Genomic DNA, 12,188 nt, shown 5'->3' on the forward strand with positions numbered 1-12,188 from the left:
TCTGCTCCAGGTTCCTGACAGCAGCCCCCAGTGCTGCAGGTGGATGACTGGTGTTATGCCCAGTTTACAGGACCAGTTTCTATGGTGGGATGAGAAGCAGAAAGGAAGCAGTTCCCTGCCACGTCCTGGTTGCTGACAGAGCAGGACCCTGGGGCACAGCATGGGATGTCCCTGCTGTGCAGATCTGACACAGTGAGACAGCAGCAAAGCAAGATGCTGAGGACTGAAAAGAATGATTTCACAGGGGAAGCACCTTCTCTTGGGAAACACAGACTGAATTTTATCCTTGCAGACAACACCAGGGTGTAAACCAACATTTTAGGAAGCTAATGAGTCAAAGCAAGGGAGGGGATGTGATGGCTGACCAATTAGCAGCTCAAGAGTCATCAGTGTCCCAGTAAATCTATCTACTGCTACTGCACCAAGCCCAGAGAACTTGCAGGGAGTTAGGTTTGCATCAGTCTCACATCTGCCAATCCCATGTGCAAGCTGGCTGCACACAGACCATCTACAAACACTTCCTCTTCTGCCACTGACCTCGTGCTCATTTTTCCTCTGTCCCAAAACCCTCAGCAGAGACAGGGAATGCTGAGGGGTAGCAAAACCTTTCAAGAAAAACATGTGTTCCCTAGGAGCAGAACCCACCTGTGGATCCAGGCAGCAGCAGCAGTCACAGGGCCACACTCTCCCTGACCTGCAGGAGGGTTTTGAGTGGCTGCTGGCAATGCCCAAGAAAGATGGGAAGACAAAGAGAAGAGACCCATCCATGGCCTGGAGGGTCACTGTGTGCCCCTGCAGACCCTGGGAATGTGCCCTCCCCCAGCAGCTGTGTGGGAGACTGATGCTCATGCAATCAGTGCCCATCCTTACCACATCATCCTTGCAGTGGTTAAGACTTGGAGCTAGTGATGTTTCTCAACTAACAAGCAGCATGTGGCAGGGGTAGTGTGCCCTGAGCCATAGCCCAGAGCAGTAAGCTCCTCATACAGAGATCCTGAGCACAGACACTCATGTGAACCCTCCAGGGGTGACTGGGAACCTGCATCAACAGAAAGCACACAGAACCACCTGAATTTCCAGGGGTACAGCCCTGTCTCCACCATGGCCACATCCAAAAGGAGGGCTGGCAGAACAAGGACACGTTCTACAGACGTGCTGCTGCAGCCCCTGTGCCTGGGAAGCAGGAGATGGAGGAAAAACTAAAGCACTCAGAAGCCTATTAGGATTTCAACAGAGGCCACAATCTCCTCAAAGCAGTGTCGCTCTTCATTAGGGCTCAGTCATGGTTCTAAATTTAAGCACAACAGAGGAGGCCAGTGAGAAAGAAGTTGGTCCAGAATGGCATCAGCTTGATGTGCCTTTCACTGAGTCTGGCTGTTCAGGCTCACAGAGCCCTTCTGCTAAATTCCAGGCCAGGAATGATCTGGAGTGGGCTCTGTTCTTTCACAGTCGTGACTAAAAAGAAGGAGAACTCATTAAAAAGAGACAAAGTGTAAGAAATGATACTTCATGTCATGGATCTTGGGCAAGAGTGTTTCCTCAACTATAGAGGAAAGGAAGAGTTGCACCCTTCACCCCTCTTTATGCTCAGATTAAGACTTTCCCAAAGTAAAAAAGTGAAAAAATAAAGAGTATCTCAGATCTCTATTTTGACAAAGTACTTGCTACCAGGATATTCCATCTGCACTGTTCCCACAGGCCTGTGGCTGAGAGATGCAGAAGCCAAGACAGCCTCCTGCCTGGTACCTAGAGCATGTGTAGGGTAGTGTGAGGAGCTGGAGGGCAGTGGATTAAAGATTCTCTGCAACTGTGCTCTTCTAGCTGCAATTTTACTCTGCTTCCTTCACCAGAAAAAGGGGAAGAAAGAACAGACGTGGAAAAGGGACAGCTGACTGCCTGACAGTCTTTGAGAAGGACCCTATTCCTCTCCTCTCCAGGCATTCACCTCATCTCTCAGAGCAGCCAGACCCTGCAGTGGTTCCCCCTGCCTGTGGCTGCACTGATTTATCCATACTGATGACTTGGCCTGCTGGGCTTAATTCAAATAATTTTTCCTCATTCTTCCCCAGTCAGTAAATTAGTTAAAAAGACAGAAAAACAAGCATAGCTTAGATTCTTTCACACCCTGGTATCAAACACACAGCAACTTGCAACAGGAGAGGCTTAGAAACAATGGAAGGAATGTGTTTTCTGAGCCTCCTTCACTGCTTAGGAGGAACTTGGTGGCTGGCAGCAGAAATGCTGCCCTGTGAGCCTGATTATCCAGACCCAATGTGGACACTGAGTCACTGCAGGTAACCAAGGGGATTTTCAGGGCAAGCTCTTCAGCCAGGAGCTGGCTTCTCCTCTTGGGTTCTAGGGCTACACATCCCAGGGAAAGTTAGTAAATTCAACCCCAAAGGGCTAATGTGGAGATGATAAACAGGAGAGGAGAAGATCCTTTAGGTACTGCAAGAAAATAATAAAAAGCAAGGGGTATCAAGGAGAGTTTAAACTTTCAGCTAGTCAGGTGAACTCATGATTTACTCCTAGCCAGGAATTCACCTTCCAACTGTTGCTGCAGGGAGCAGGTGGGACAGGCACCTGTCCTTGTGTGTATCACTGGGATTTACACTGGTGAAACAGCAAATCTTCAGTGAACTAACACAATCCAAGGCACAGAACAGCTAAGAAACCTGTCCTCAGCCTCAGGGAAACTTTCAGAGAATTCACAGAACTATCAGAGTTGGAAGGGACCTCTAATGATCACCCAGTCCAACTCTTCCACTAAAGCAGGATCACCTGGAGTACATCACACAGGACTGCCACCAGGCAGGTTTTGAATATCTCCAGAGAAGGGGACTCCCTAATAAAGGACTTTGCAACAGTTTCATGGTGCAAGACACCTCTGCATCTGAATTTCTAGACCTAACTCTTCCCATCTCCCCTGGCAGTGATGTGGCTGCACCGGATGGGGATCCCGCCCTGGCCTCCTTTGTTTTGTGCAGCAGAGGAAATGAGGCAACTGCTGAGCCCATTCTTGGGAGGGTGAACAGCAGCTGGGCTGCTCCTTTCTGTAGCTGCTGAACTGCAACAGCACCTGAGAAACCAGTCCTGAGCTCCAGCACTAAGGACATTCATTCATCACCCCAAATTTCAGAAAGAGATGGGGACTGCTGACAGCTCGGGTGAGTCTGCAAAAAGTAAACAAGCTGGGGAATTGCTCCTGGTGCTGTGGACAAAGAAAAGGCTGCTGAGTCTGAAATACCCTCCCACACTCAGATTCTTACACATTAAAGCAAGTTCCTGTTTGTAACAATGCTCCAGCCTGAGTTAAACCAGGATACAGGGACACGGCCTCTGAGGCTGCAGGAAAAGTAAAGCAAAACATTGGTTCTGCACCCAGAGGAAATTAATCCAAGTGAAATGCTAAACTTTGAGGATTCTGCAAAGATCTGGTACCAGATCAACCCCAAAAAGGGATTAACAGAGGGCCTGCACAAAGTAACCCATTGCCATAGGAGTGTGGTGGAGGTATGGGAGCTCCTGTTCCCATACCTGTAGAGTTCTGCACCCCAGTCTGAGATCAAGCTCTCCCTGACAGAGTCAGTCTGAGGAGAGACCTCAGCCTCCAAAATCTGCTCCAGACAAGAGATTTAATTTATGGCCCAAATCCTTATCTGGAGGAAAGCAATACAAATTTAGTGAGGCTGCACACAGGGACAGTGCAGAAGAGCTGAGCCCTTTCTCCTGCTTTTGCAGGGTCAGTGTCTGTCAGCACTGGCTAAAAGCTGAAGCACCTCCACTGAGTCAGGGAGTTTGCTCCACAAGTGCATCCTTGCTGATAAGATCAGGATGTGACTTCAACCTGTGCTGCTCACCCAGGGGCACCAGGCCACTATAGCTGCTGGACTTCAAATAAGTTCAAGGTCTGGCCTGAAAGCACTGTTGCCAATAAATGTCTCTGCTTTGACTTCATGGTGCAAATCTCAGAAGACTGAGACACAAAAAAATCTCTGAGGTCATCCAGATTACCACCCGACTGATGTAAGAGGCTCTTTTGATGCCAGCACAAGCTTTGCCTGAGTAAATGCTGTAGGATTTGGTCACACGACACCAGCTGAGGCAGAGCAATTCAGGAAACTGACTTCTGAAGACATTTTATCATTAAAAAATGCAGATAGGCACTCAGCAGCACTGTCGTGAGTGCCAAACTCCCACTGAAACTCAGACTCAGAAGCAGCCAAGTGCTTTTGGAAAGCCAGACCCCACAGCAGGCTCACCCCACTTCTGTGGAGGTATTTTGGTCCAGCATCTCTGATGCTCTTTGCCACCACTGACAAAAGTTTCTGAGGAGAAAGGACACCTTTTCCAGGACTTATTCTCAGTCACTCACCCTCAGGCATACTGGCAGCTCAAGCAGAAACTATTTTAGACCCAGCCCTGTGTAGATATTACTGGCATCCAGCAACATTGATGCTTGACTCTAAGCCCAAAAGGTGACTTCACTTCCCTGGCACTGTGCTGAGGGCAAGGAAGCTCTGGGAAAAGGTGGGTGTGAGGTTAAGAAACTGCCCTGGACCTCTTCCACTGCCTAACACCAGAGGCAATGGGGATTCAGGCTGCTCTGTTCCAACATCACTGCCACCCTCACTCCTGCAAGAGGGAAATGGAGTTTGCCAGCTGCTCTCCAGGAACAGGAGCCACAAAGCAGGCAGAGCAGACAGGGACACAGATACAGGCATCCTTACCTGGTTTTCAGTCTTAACTTAACTCCTCCTGACCATGTGGCTCTGCTGGGCTGACCCTCAGGGCTCAGGCAGTCCAGGCTGGGGGACAGGATGCTGCATCCCTTTGCTGCGTGTGTGTCCCTGTCAAAGGAAACCAAGGCCATGTAAACATCGACGTGCAAAAAACCCCTCGGCTGTTGTATTTTACATTTAGTAAGGATTTTAGGAAAGCAGGCAATACCCAGCCCCAAGGGGCAAGGCAGAGACATCAGGTTAGTTTTTAAAAAGTGCAAAGAAAAAGCCACAGAAAGCCACGTGTATCTCTGCTCTCTGCCACGGAGCAGACAGGCTGTGAGAGGGAGAATTTCTCTCCTCTATCCCCTGCCAGTGCCCCTCGCAACAACACGGAGCCGCTTCTCAGCAGGCAGGAGAGAGATCAGCTGCAGCATCCGTGCCACATTGTCCTCCATCTGCATTTTGGGACTCTAAACCCCTCAGCATGGAGTTCAGGGGCTCCTCTGTGGGCTGTGCCCTTTCCCCACAGAACCACGGCAGGAGAGCTCAGGAAAGGCTCTGAGCACACCAGAGAAAAGCTTCAGAGAAAGGTCCGCACAGTGAGAGCGAGAAAGAGCAGCCTGCCCCCCCCCAACACACACACACACACCGATATTTCCACAAAATTACCAAAGGAATATTTACCCCGCTCCATGGGCGGCAGGCAGGAATCCCAGAGCCGTGCTGGAAGCATCACTTCAGCTCCTCCCTTCCCCCCGCCCCGGCCCCGGGGGGAGCCCGCAAGCACCCAGCGCTCCCGTTTGCGGGGAGAGCTCCGAAACTTCTGCTTCCCGGGGGAACCCCCCGGCTCCGAACCCCCCCCGTTCCCCTCCCCTCAGCCCTGGTACGGCCGTGGCTGCCTCTCGCTGCGTGCTTAGCGGGCATCCGTGTCTGGGGATGGCTGGGATGGCTGGGATGCCATTCCGCTGAGAGGCCACCCCCGGCTTTGTGTGTCCCGCTCCGGCCTCCCCACGTGCTGCCCAGGAATGTTAAACCTCACACCAGGGATGAGATACGGCAGGGACAGCACCCACACTTTCACCTCCAGCAGGGAAACCGACCCGTCCGGAACAATGATTTGTTCTGGTGCTTTGGGTTTTTTTCTCTCCCTGCTTATCTTCATCCTACAGATCCTATGAGGAGAGGCTGAGGGAGCTGGGGGTGTTGAGGCTGGAGAAGAGGAGGCTCAGGGGAGACCTCATCACTCTCTCCAACTCCCTGAAAGGAGGTTGGAGCCAGGTGTAGCCCCAACGGGATGAGGTTCAACATTCCAAGTGCCGGGTCCTGCACTTTGGCCACAACAACCCCATGGGGAGCTCCAGGCTGGGCACAGAGTGGCAGAAAGGGAGCTGGGAGTCTGGATTGCCAGGAAGCTGAAGAGGAGCCAGCAGTGTGCCCAGGTGGCCAAGAAGGCCAATGGCATCCTGGGCTGGCTCAGGAACAGCGTGGCCAGCAGGTCCAGGGAAGGGATTCTGCCCCTGTGCTCAGCCCTGGGGAGGCCACAGCTTGAGTCCTGTGTCCAGTTCTGGGCCCCTCAGCTCAGGAAGGAGATTGAGGTGCTGGAGCAGGTCCAGAGAAGAGCAAGGAGGCTGGGAAGGGATCCAGCACAAGTCCTGTGAGGAAGGACTGAGGGAGCTGGGGGTGTTGAGGCTGGAGAAGAGGAGGCTCAGGGGAGACCTCATCACTCTCTCCAACTCCCTGAAAGGAGGTTGGAGCCAGGGGGGGGTTGGGCTCTTTTCCCAGGCAACTCTCAGCAAGACAAGAGGGCACAAGAGGTCTCAAGTTGTGCCAGGGGAGGTTTAGGTTGGACATGAGAAAGAATTTCTTTCTGGAGAGGGTGATCAGGCATTGGAATGGGCTGCCCAGGGAAGGGGTGGATTCTCCATCCCTGGAGATATTTCAAAAGAGCCTGGATGTGGCACTCAGTGCCATGGGCTGGGAACCACGGGGGGAGTGGATCAAGGGTTGGACTTGATGAGCTCTGAGGTCCCTTCCAACCCAGCCCATTCTATGATTCTATGATTCTGCCCAAGTTTTACCCCAATTCCTGCCTTAGCTGCCTTTTCTCTCCAGGTGACAAATCTCTGCCATCCCTCAGAGGCGAAGTCAAACCTCACATACAACCAACCAAAAAACCAAACCAAAAAGCAAGCCCCTGCACCAGCCCTGCCCCACCAGAACACAACTCCTGGGAGCTCCCAAAAGTGCTGCCTGCTCCAGAGTACTTTGCTTACTGAGTTCATCGTGAAAAATTCCTGATTTTGAGAGGAGATTTCACTGCAAAGTAAAGGACAGGAGACCTGCTACTGATGATGATTTGAAAGATTGTACATAAACAATTTAAAGTACACAATTCTGTAGGCAAAATATACTTATGGCTGCAGGATTCAGAGGATAAAGCCCCCTGTTTAACACTTTGTGTGAAAACACCAGAGACATGGTCCCAGCCCCAGAGAACTGCACTTCAGCCCCTATAACCCTGTCCCTGAGAGATTTCAGTGAGAAGGGTCCCCAGAAAGCCCCTGGCAGTGTTTATACACAGCTCAAACTCCTGGCAAAGCTGCTTCATCTGGTGCTGAATCCTGAAGAGGTGTCCCAGTGCCAGGGTCCCACCAGAGGGGAAAGGAGATCAGCAGAGCACTTGTCTTGACTCTGGGGCAACTCTTGACTCAGGACTCATTCCCACACAAGGGACCTGACACCTCCTGGCTTGCCAACAAGGCCATGAAGAGAAGACACAGTTTACCTGCAACCCCCTCCCAGGCTGGGGTGACAGGTCCTTGGTCTATAGGGGAGGAGTGTGACCACACCTGGGTGACCTGGCCCTGCAGCCCTGTTTGCAGAACTGATGCCTGTTGGCTCCTGCTGATTTTGAGGGGCAATGCTGAAAAAGGCATCCCACCAACTGCCAGGGCACTATAACCACCCAAACACAAAGTCAAGGTGATTTCTCCAAGACAGTTCCCAGTGCTGCTTCAACCTGTTTGAAAGCAGATTCTGACACAGTGAAGATCTTTGCCATGTTCCCAGGAGATGCTTAACCCATCTCTGGCACCACTCGCTGTAACATCCCTGTTTGCTCCCTGAGCAGCAGACCTGGGCTCTCCTGGGCTGTATTCCTGCAGTGAGTAAAGCTGCTCAGGTCTTCCCTTTGCTCAGCTATCTCCAAAGTAGCCAGTAACAATATTTAGGACTGGGAAATAGTGCCAAATACCTTAAAAAGAATCATCAGTGGCCTGAGAACTGATGTAAAGAAGTAAGCACCTACAGCTTCCCTGTCACCACAGCTCTCAGAACTTAAGAGTTGTTTTTGTTTTTTAAACAAACAAATAAACAAACCAGCTTGTGAAATACATGAGGAAAGCAAGAGACAACACAGACTCTGAACTCTGCTGTGAGCAGAGCTTTCTAAGTCACTTCCAAGCATTCCTGTATGGATCCAGGCAGGTCTGTCCCTCTCCAGCAGCAGCCACCAGCAGCAGCAGGGTACCAGCAGCTTGGGTGTTCCCCCTCTCAGTGAGAGACCCCTGCTTGGCAGCATGCATAGCTTTGGGGTTTACCTCACAGAGACAAAGAAACATTAATTAGTGTCTGCATGGGCTCCGGGGTTGTTGTTCAGGGGTAAGAAGGAAATGCAACTGAGTTTCTCCCGAGCCTCTGAAAAAACTGTAATTACTGAGCTCTGGGTGGAAGGGCCTCAATGAGACACTGAAAAGTAATCAGCCAGACTATAAATAACATCATTAATCAGGGCTGGTGGGGAAGGCAGGAGGTGAGGATCCTTCCACCAGTGAAGCAGACACACATGAGAGATGGAGCCTCTAGTGAGAGGGTTAATAAAGATAATTCTTTAACCAGAAGATGGAAACAGCCACCACTGTGCAAAGATGCTGAGGGCCTACCTTGTGTCTTGGCTGTCACCTTCTCCTTAGAGTGAGGGTTTTCCTGAAGCCTGAGCTGTCCCAGGAGGGCTCAGCATGCAACAGCCCCCAGCCCCCGGGATGCTCTTTAAGGTTCAGGCTGCATTTTATTTGGGGATGTTGAAAAATGCCTCCTGGCAATTGCATAGCTAAAAGTACCCCTCACAAGGGGTGGCCTGCAGTTGCTCCCCTTGTTATTGTTTCTAGAGCTCCAAAGAGAGAGGCAGAAAACCTAGCACAGCCTGTTGAGAACTCCTTTACTTCCCACCTGAGGCTGGCAGCTGCCTCTGAAATCTTCCCTTTCCTGCAGAGTTCATGTTTAATTATGAATCATTATTTATAATGCTGCTTCCATGGTGCCTTTGGTATTTAGCACCACACATGTTAATGAGTAGCTGTACAAAGACACTCTGCTCAGCTTTTCCCTCATCTCAGAATACAGCCTGTTAGGATTTTTGTCCTGATGCTTGCTCAACAAACAGTGAAAGAATACAGTGCTGCAGATTTAAGCCTTTTTTTTTAAAGAAAACCCTGCTCCTCTGAAGTTTCACTGCCCCCCAGCTTGGTTACCTCATCCCTGAACTCAAGTCTCAGTTTTAGGGAGCTCCTTTGCTGCTGACCAAGGCAACTCTGACCTCCCCTGCCTGCCCCATCTGCCTCCTGCACTGACCTCAGATACCTGCACACTTGAAACCTTCCATACCATTTATCTTAACCTTCAGGGCTCTTCTTTCTCACTTTCTTCAGTCTTCTTTATCCTTATTTATAATCTCCACATTCCAGTACAGATTGGTTTCCTAAATCAAGCCCAGACAATCAGGGGTGTGTGGCTCTGCCCAGCACATACCCCCAAAATTATGTCTGAACCAGATGACCAATTTCAGCCAAGGTCTGCAGAAATATTTGTTCTCAATTAATTTCATTCCAGAAACATTAAATCTCAATTAATTAAATTCCATGTTTCATAGAAGTAGTTCCCTGAGTACTGGAAGCACCATAAATCATTGCTCTCATTGAGGAAACACTGGAGTGAGCTCAGCTGCCTGGCTGGGCAAAGAGAAGAGAGATTTTACACAGGGAAGCAGTATAAAACTCAACTTCTCAAGTTTTTTCTGCTCAGAGCATTTCTTTTCCAGCACACCAGCCTTACCCTTCTGTCTGCACAACCATCCTGTGCTCTGCTGCTCTGCTTTGTAGTTCCAGGTAGGAGTTTAGGATACAGCTGAGATCATCCATAAACAACACTTTGAACTGTGTTTAAAAATGATTAAAGGTCTTTTTTTAATCTTGCAAAATGAGTATTTATCTAATGGTTCCACCTCTCAGAGCCATGGTTATTTATTTCAAACTAACACCAGGTTTGCAGCCACATTAATAGAAGACCTAAGTCCCAGAGGATCAAACCTCCAAATGTTAATAGGTTTAGTAGTTTTTAATGTCTCATTAGGTCTAAGCCTGGTGTTATTCCTAGAGGGAGGATGGAGCATAAATTCTGATTTTTAAGTCATTCAGGATCAACAGGAGTATTAATAAGCACTATCAGAATGAGAAGCTTTCCTAGAAAAATAAGTGCTCACACGCTGTTTCTGACTTTGAAAGCAAGGAACTCCTCTTCAAAGTTCTACAGCCATTTGTAGGCATTTTCTGAGACTTCCCCTTTCCTTTAAATCAGAACATCAGAGGCAACCCCCTTCCCCAGCCACAGCCACCAGCACAGCAGGGACACAAGCATCAGAAGTGGTAACAAAGCAGCACTCAGCTCCCCCAGCCAGGCAGGGAGGGTGAGGAAGGAGTTAAGGCTGTGCTGTTTTATCCTTACAGCACCCCACATGTCACAGGGCAGCCTGAGATCCCCAGCTCACCCCTGACACAAGGAGAATTCAGCAGCCTCACCTCTGGCTATCCTCACCCTGCAGGTGACAGGCAAGCTCCGGGTAGCTGATGACTGGAATTAAGTCTCCCTGTGAATGAAAACACTGCCTCCATGAAATTCCCCCCCATCTCCTGGCAAACCCTGAGCCTTTCCTGCCTGCCCCGTGCTGCTAAGGAGAGGGCTCCCCAGGCACAGCTGCAGAAGGGCAGAGAGACCACACTCATCCTGGGCACCAACCTTGCACTCTCCTGTGGCCATGCTGCTTTGCAGGTCCTCCTGCTCCTCCTGAGGTGAGAAGAGTGGATTGCTTACGTAGTTCTTATTTTGTTACCTCCTGTGGCTGCTCCAGAAATAGCCTGTAATCCACAGATCCATCACAGAATCTCCTTTGGCTGGAGTGGAAGTGCCCTGAGTGTCACAAAGGACCAGCTCCTCTTCTGGACAGAACACACATGGGGTGTTGAGTCTGTGTTCATGGGACCCCCAGGCCAAGCAAAGAGCCAGGACCAGATGGAAATATCTGGGAAAATGCTCATAAATTGAACCAAAACTTTTCCTTGGAGGGCACAGAGTCTGGACTACAGCTTCAGCTGAGAAGTCTCTCAGTTCCTTGGTAAAATCTCAAGCCACCCTCACCTGAGATGGGGAAGAGGCAGGTTGAAACCCTCAGGGATGGCAAATTTTAGATGGAGAGATGTCCCATCCAAGCACCCATCACTTTCAGGCTCCTATGTGGTCATGCCAAACACGTGGCATTTCAGGGCACAGAATCCCAGAGGCCAAGAAGGCACTTGGAATTAATTCAGACTCACAGCTTTCCTTCTGGCAGGGCTCTTCACTTATGCAACTCCAGCTTAAAGAACTTCAGTGAGCACTGACCTTCAGGTCCACCCAGAAAAAATGAGGAGAAAGGAGCCCACATTTTGCCTATGCAATACCAGCTCGTCCCACTTGTCCTGTGTTTCTCTGTATATCCTTCAATTTTTTTGGTTTTTTTCTCTGAGATTGGATGGGTTTTATTTGCCCTGACCTCAATCCCACAATCTGGCTGTGTTCTGTTTGCACAGCCCCACACAATCAAGCTGCTCCAGCTCTGTACCTGTTTGCAAGCAGAAATCTGAAAAGGAGTGTTCCCATTCAGTTGGGTTCCTCACTTCATTTGGCCCAGGGTTCTTTGAGCAAATGAACTCCCTCTTTGTCTGGGGGAGAGACCTAATCCTCGTTTTGCCCTGGAGGATTACTGGGTACTTAGAAAGGCACTCACATGCACATTTTTGGTTGGTGCCAGATGCATTTAGGCCCACAGTATGGAGCTGTTAGCTTTGCTCTTTAGGTTTGACAACAGGCATTCCACTGCACCCAGACCTCCAGCCCAGAGACTTCACCCTTTTCAAGGCACCCTACACGGAGGCTCTCTGCATCAGCTGTTCCCCTCAGCCAGCACATGAGAATGCAGGGTGCAGGCAGCCCTGGAGCACTGGGGCTTTTCTTCTGCTCCCAGCCCACCCTCAGAGGCCACAGCTCCCTGCCTGGCCCTGCCAACCAGACCTGGACTTTAGCTGGAAGGAAGAACCTGCAGGGCTGAGAAATTAGCTTTTATCCCTACTCAGTTTCTGGCTTTTTTTGTAATAG

General features: G+C 50.1%; 1 protein-coding gene across 6 annotated transcripts in view; it reads right to left on the minus strand.

Annotated features, from left to right (window-relative positions):
- The window catches only part of SHROOM3 (shroom family member 3), a 132,535-nt gene that overhangs the window by 26,050 nt on the left and 94,297 nt on the right, over positions 1–12,188 (minus strand). For 4 of the 6 annotated variants that reach the window (XM_071744137.1, XM_071744139.1, XM_071744138.1 and 1 more), the window contains one exon: positions 4,731–4,850. In XM_071744137.1, coding sequence (XP_071600238.1) covers positions 4,731–4,850 — 120 coding nt within the window. Of the gene's footprint in view, positions 1–4,730; positions 4,851–5,408; positions 5,584–10,793; positions 10,819–12,188 lie in introns of those variants that run through there. The other 2 variants (XM_071744142.1, XM_071744140.1) reach the window with 2 other exon arrangements.

The sequence above is a fragment of the Heliangelus exortis genome, chromosome 4 (genome assembly GCF_036169615.1).
Source record: "Heliangelus exortis chromosome 4, bHelExo1.hap1, whole genome shotgun sequence".
NCBI lineage: Eukaryota > Metazoa > Chordata > Aves > Apodiformes > Trochilidae > Heliangelus > Heliangelus exortis.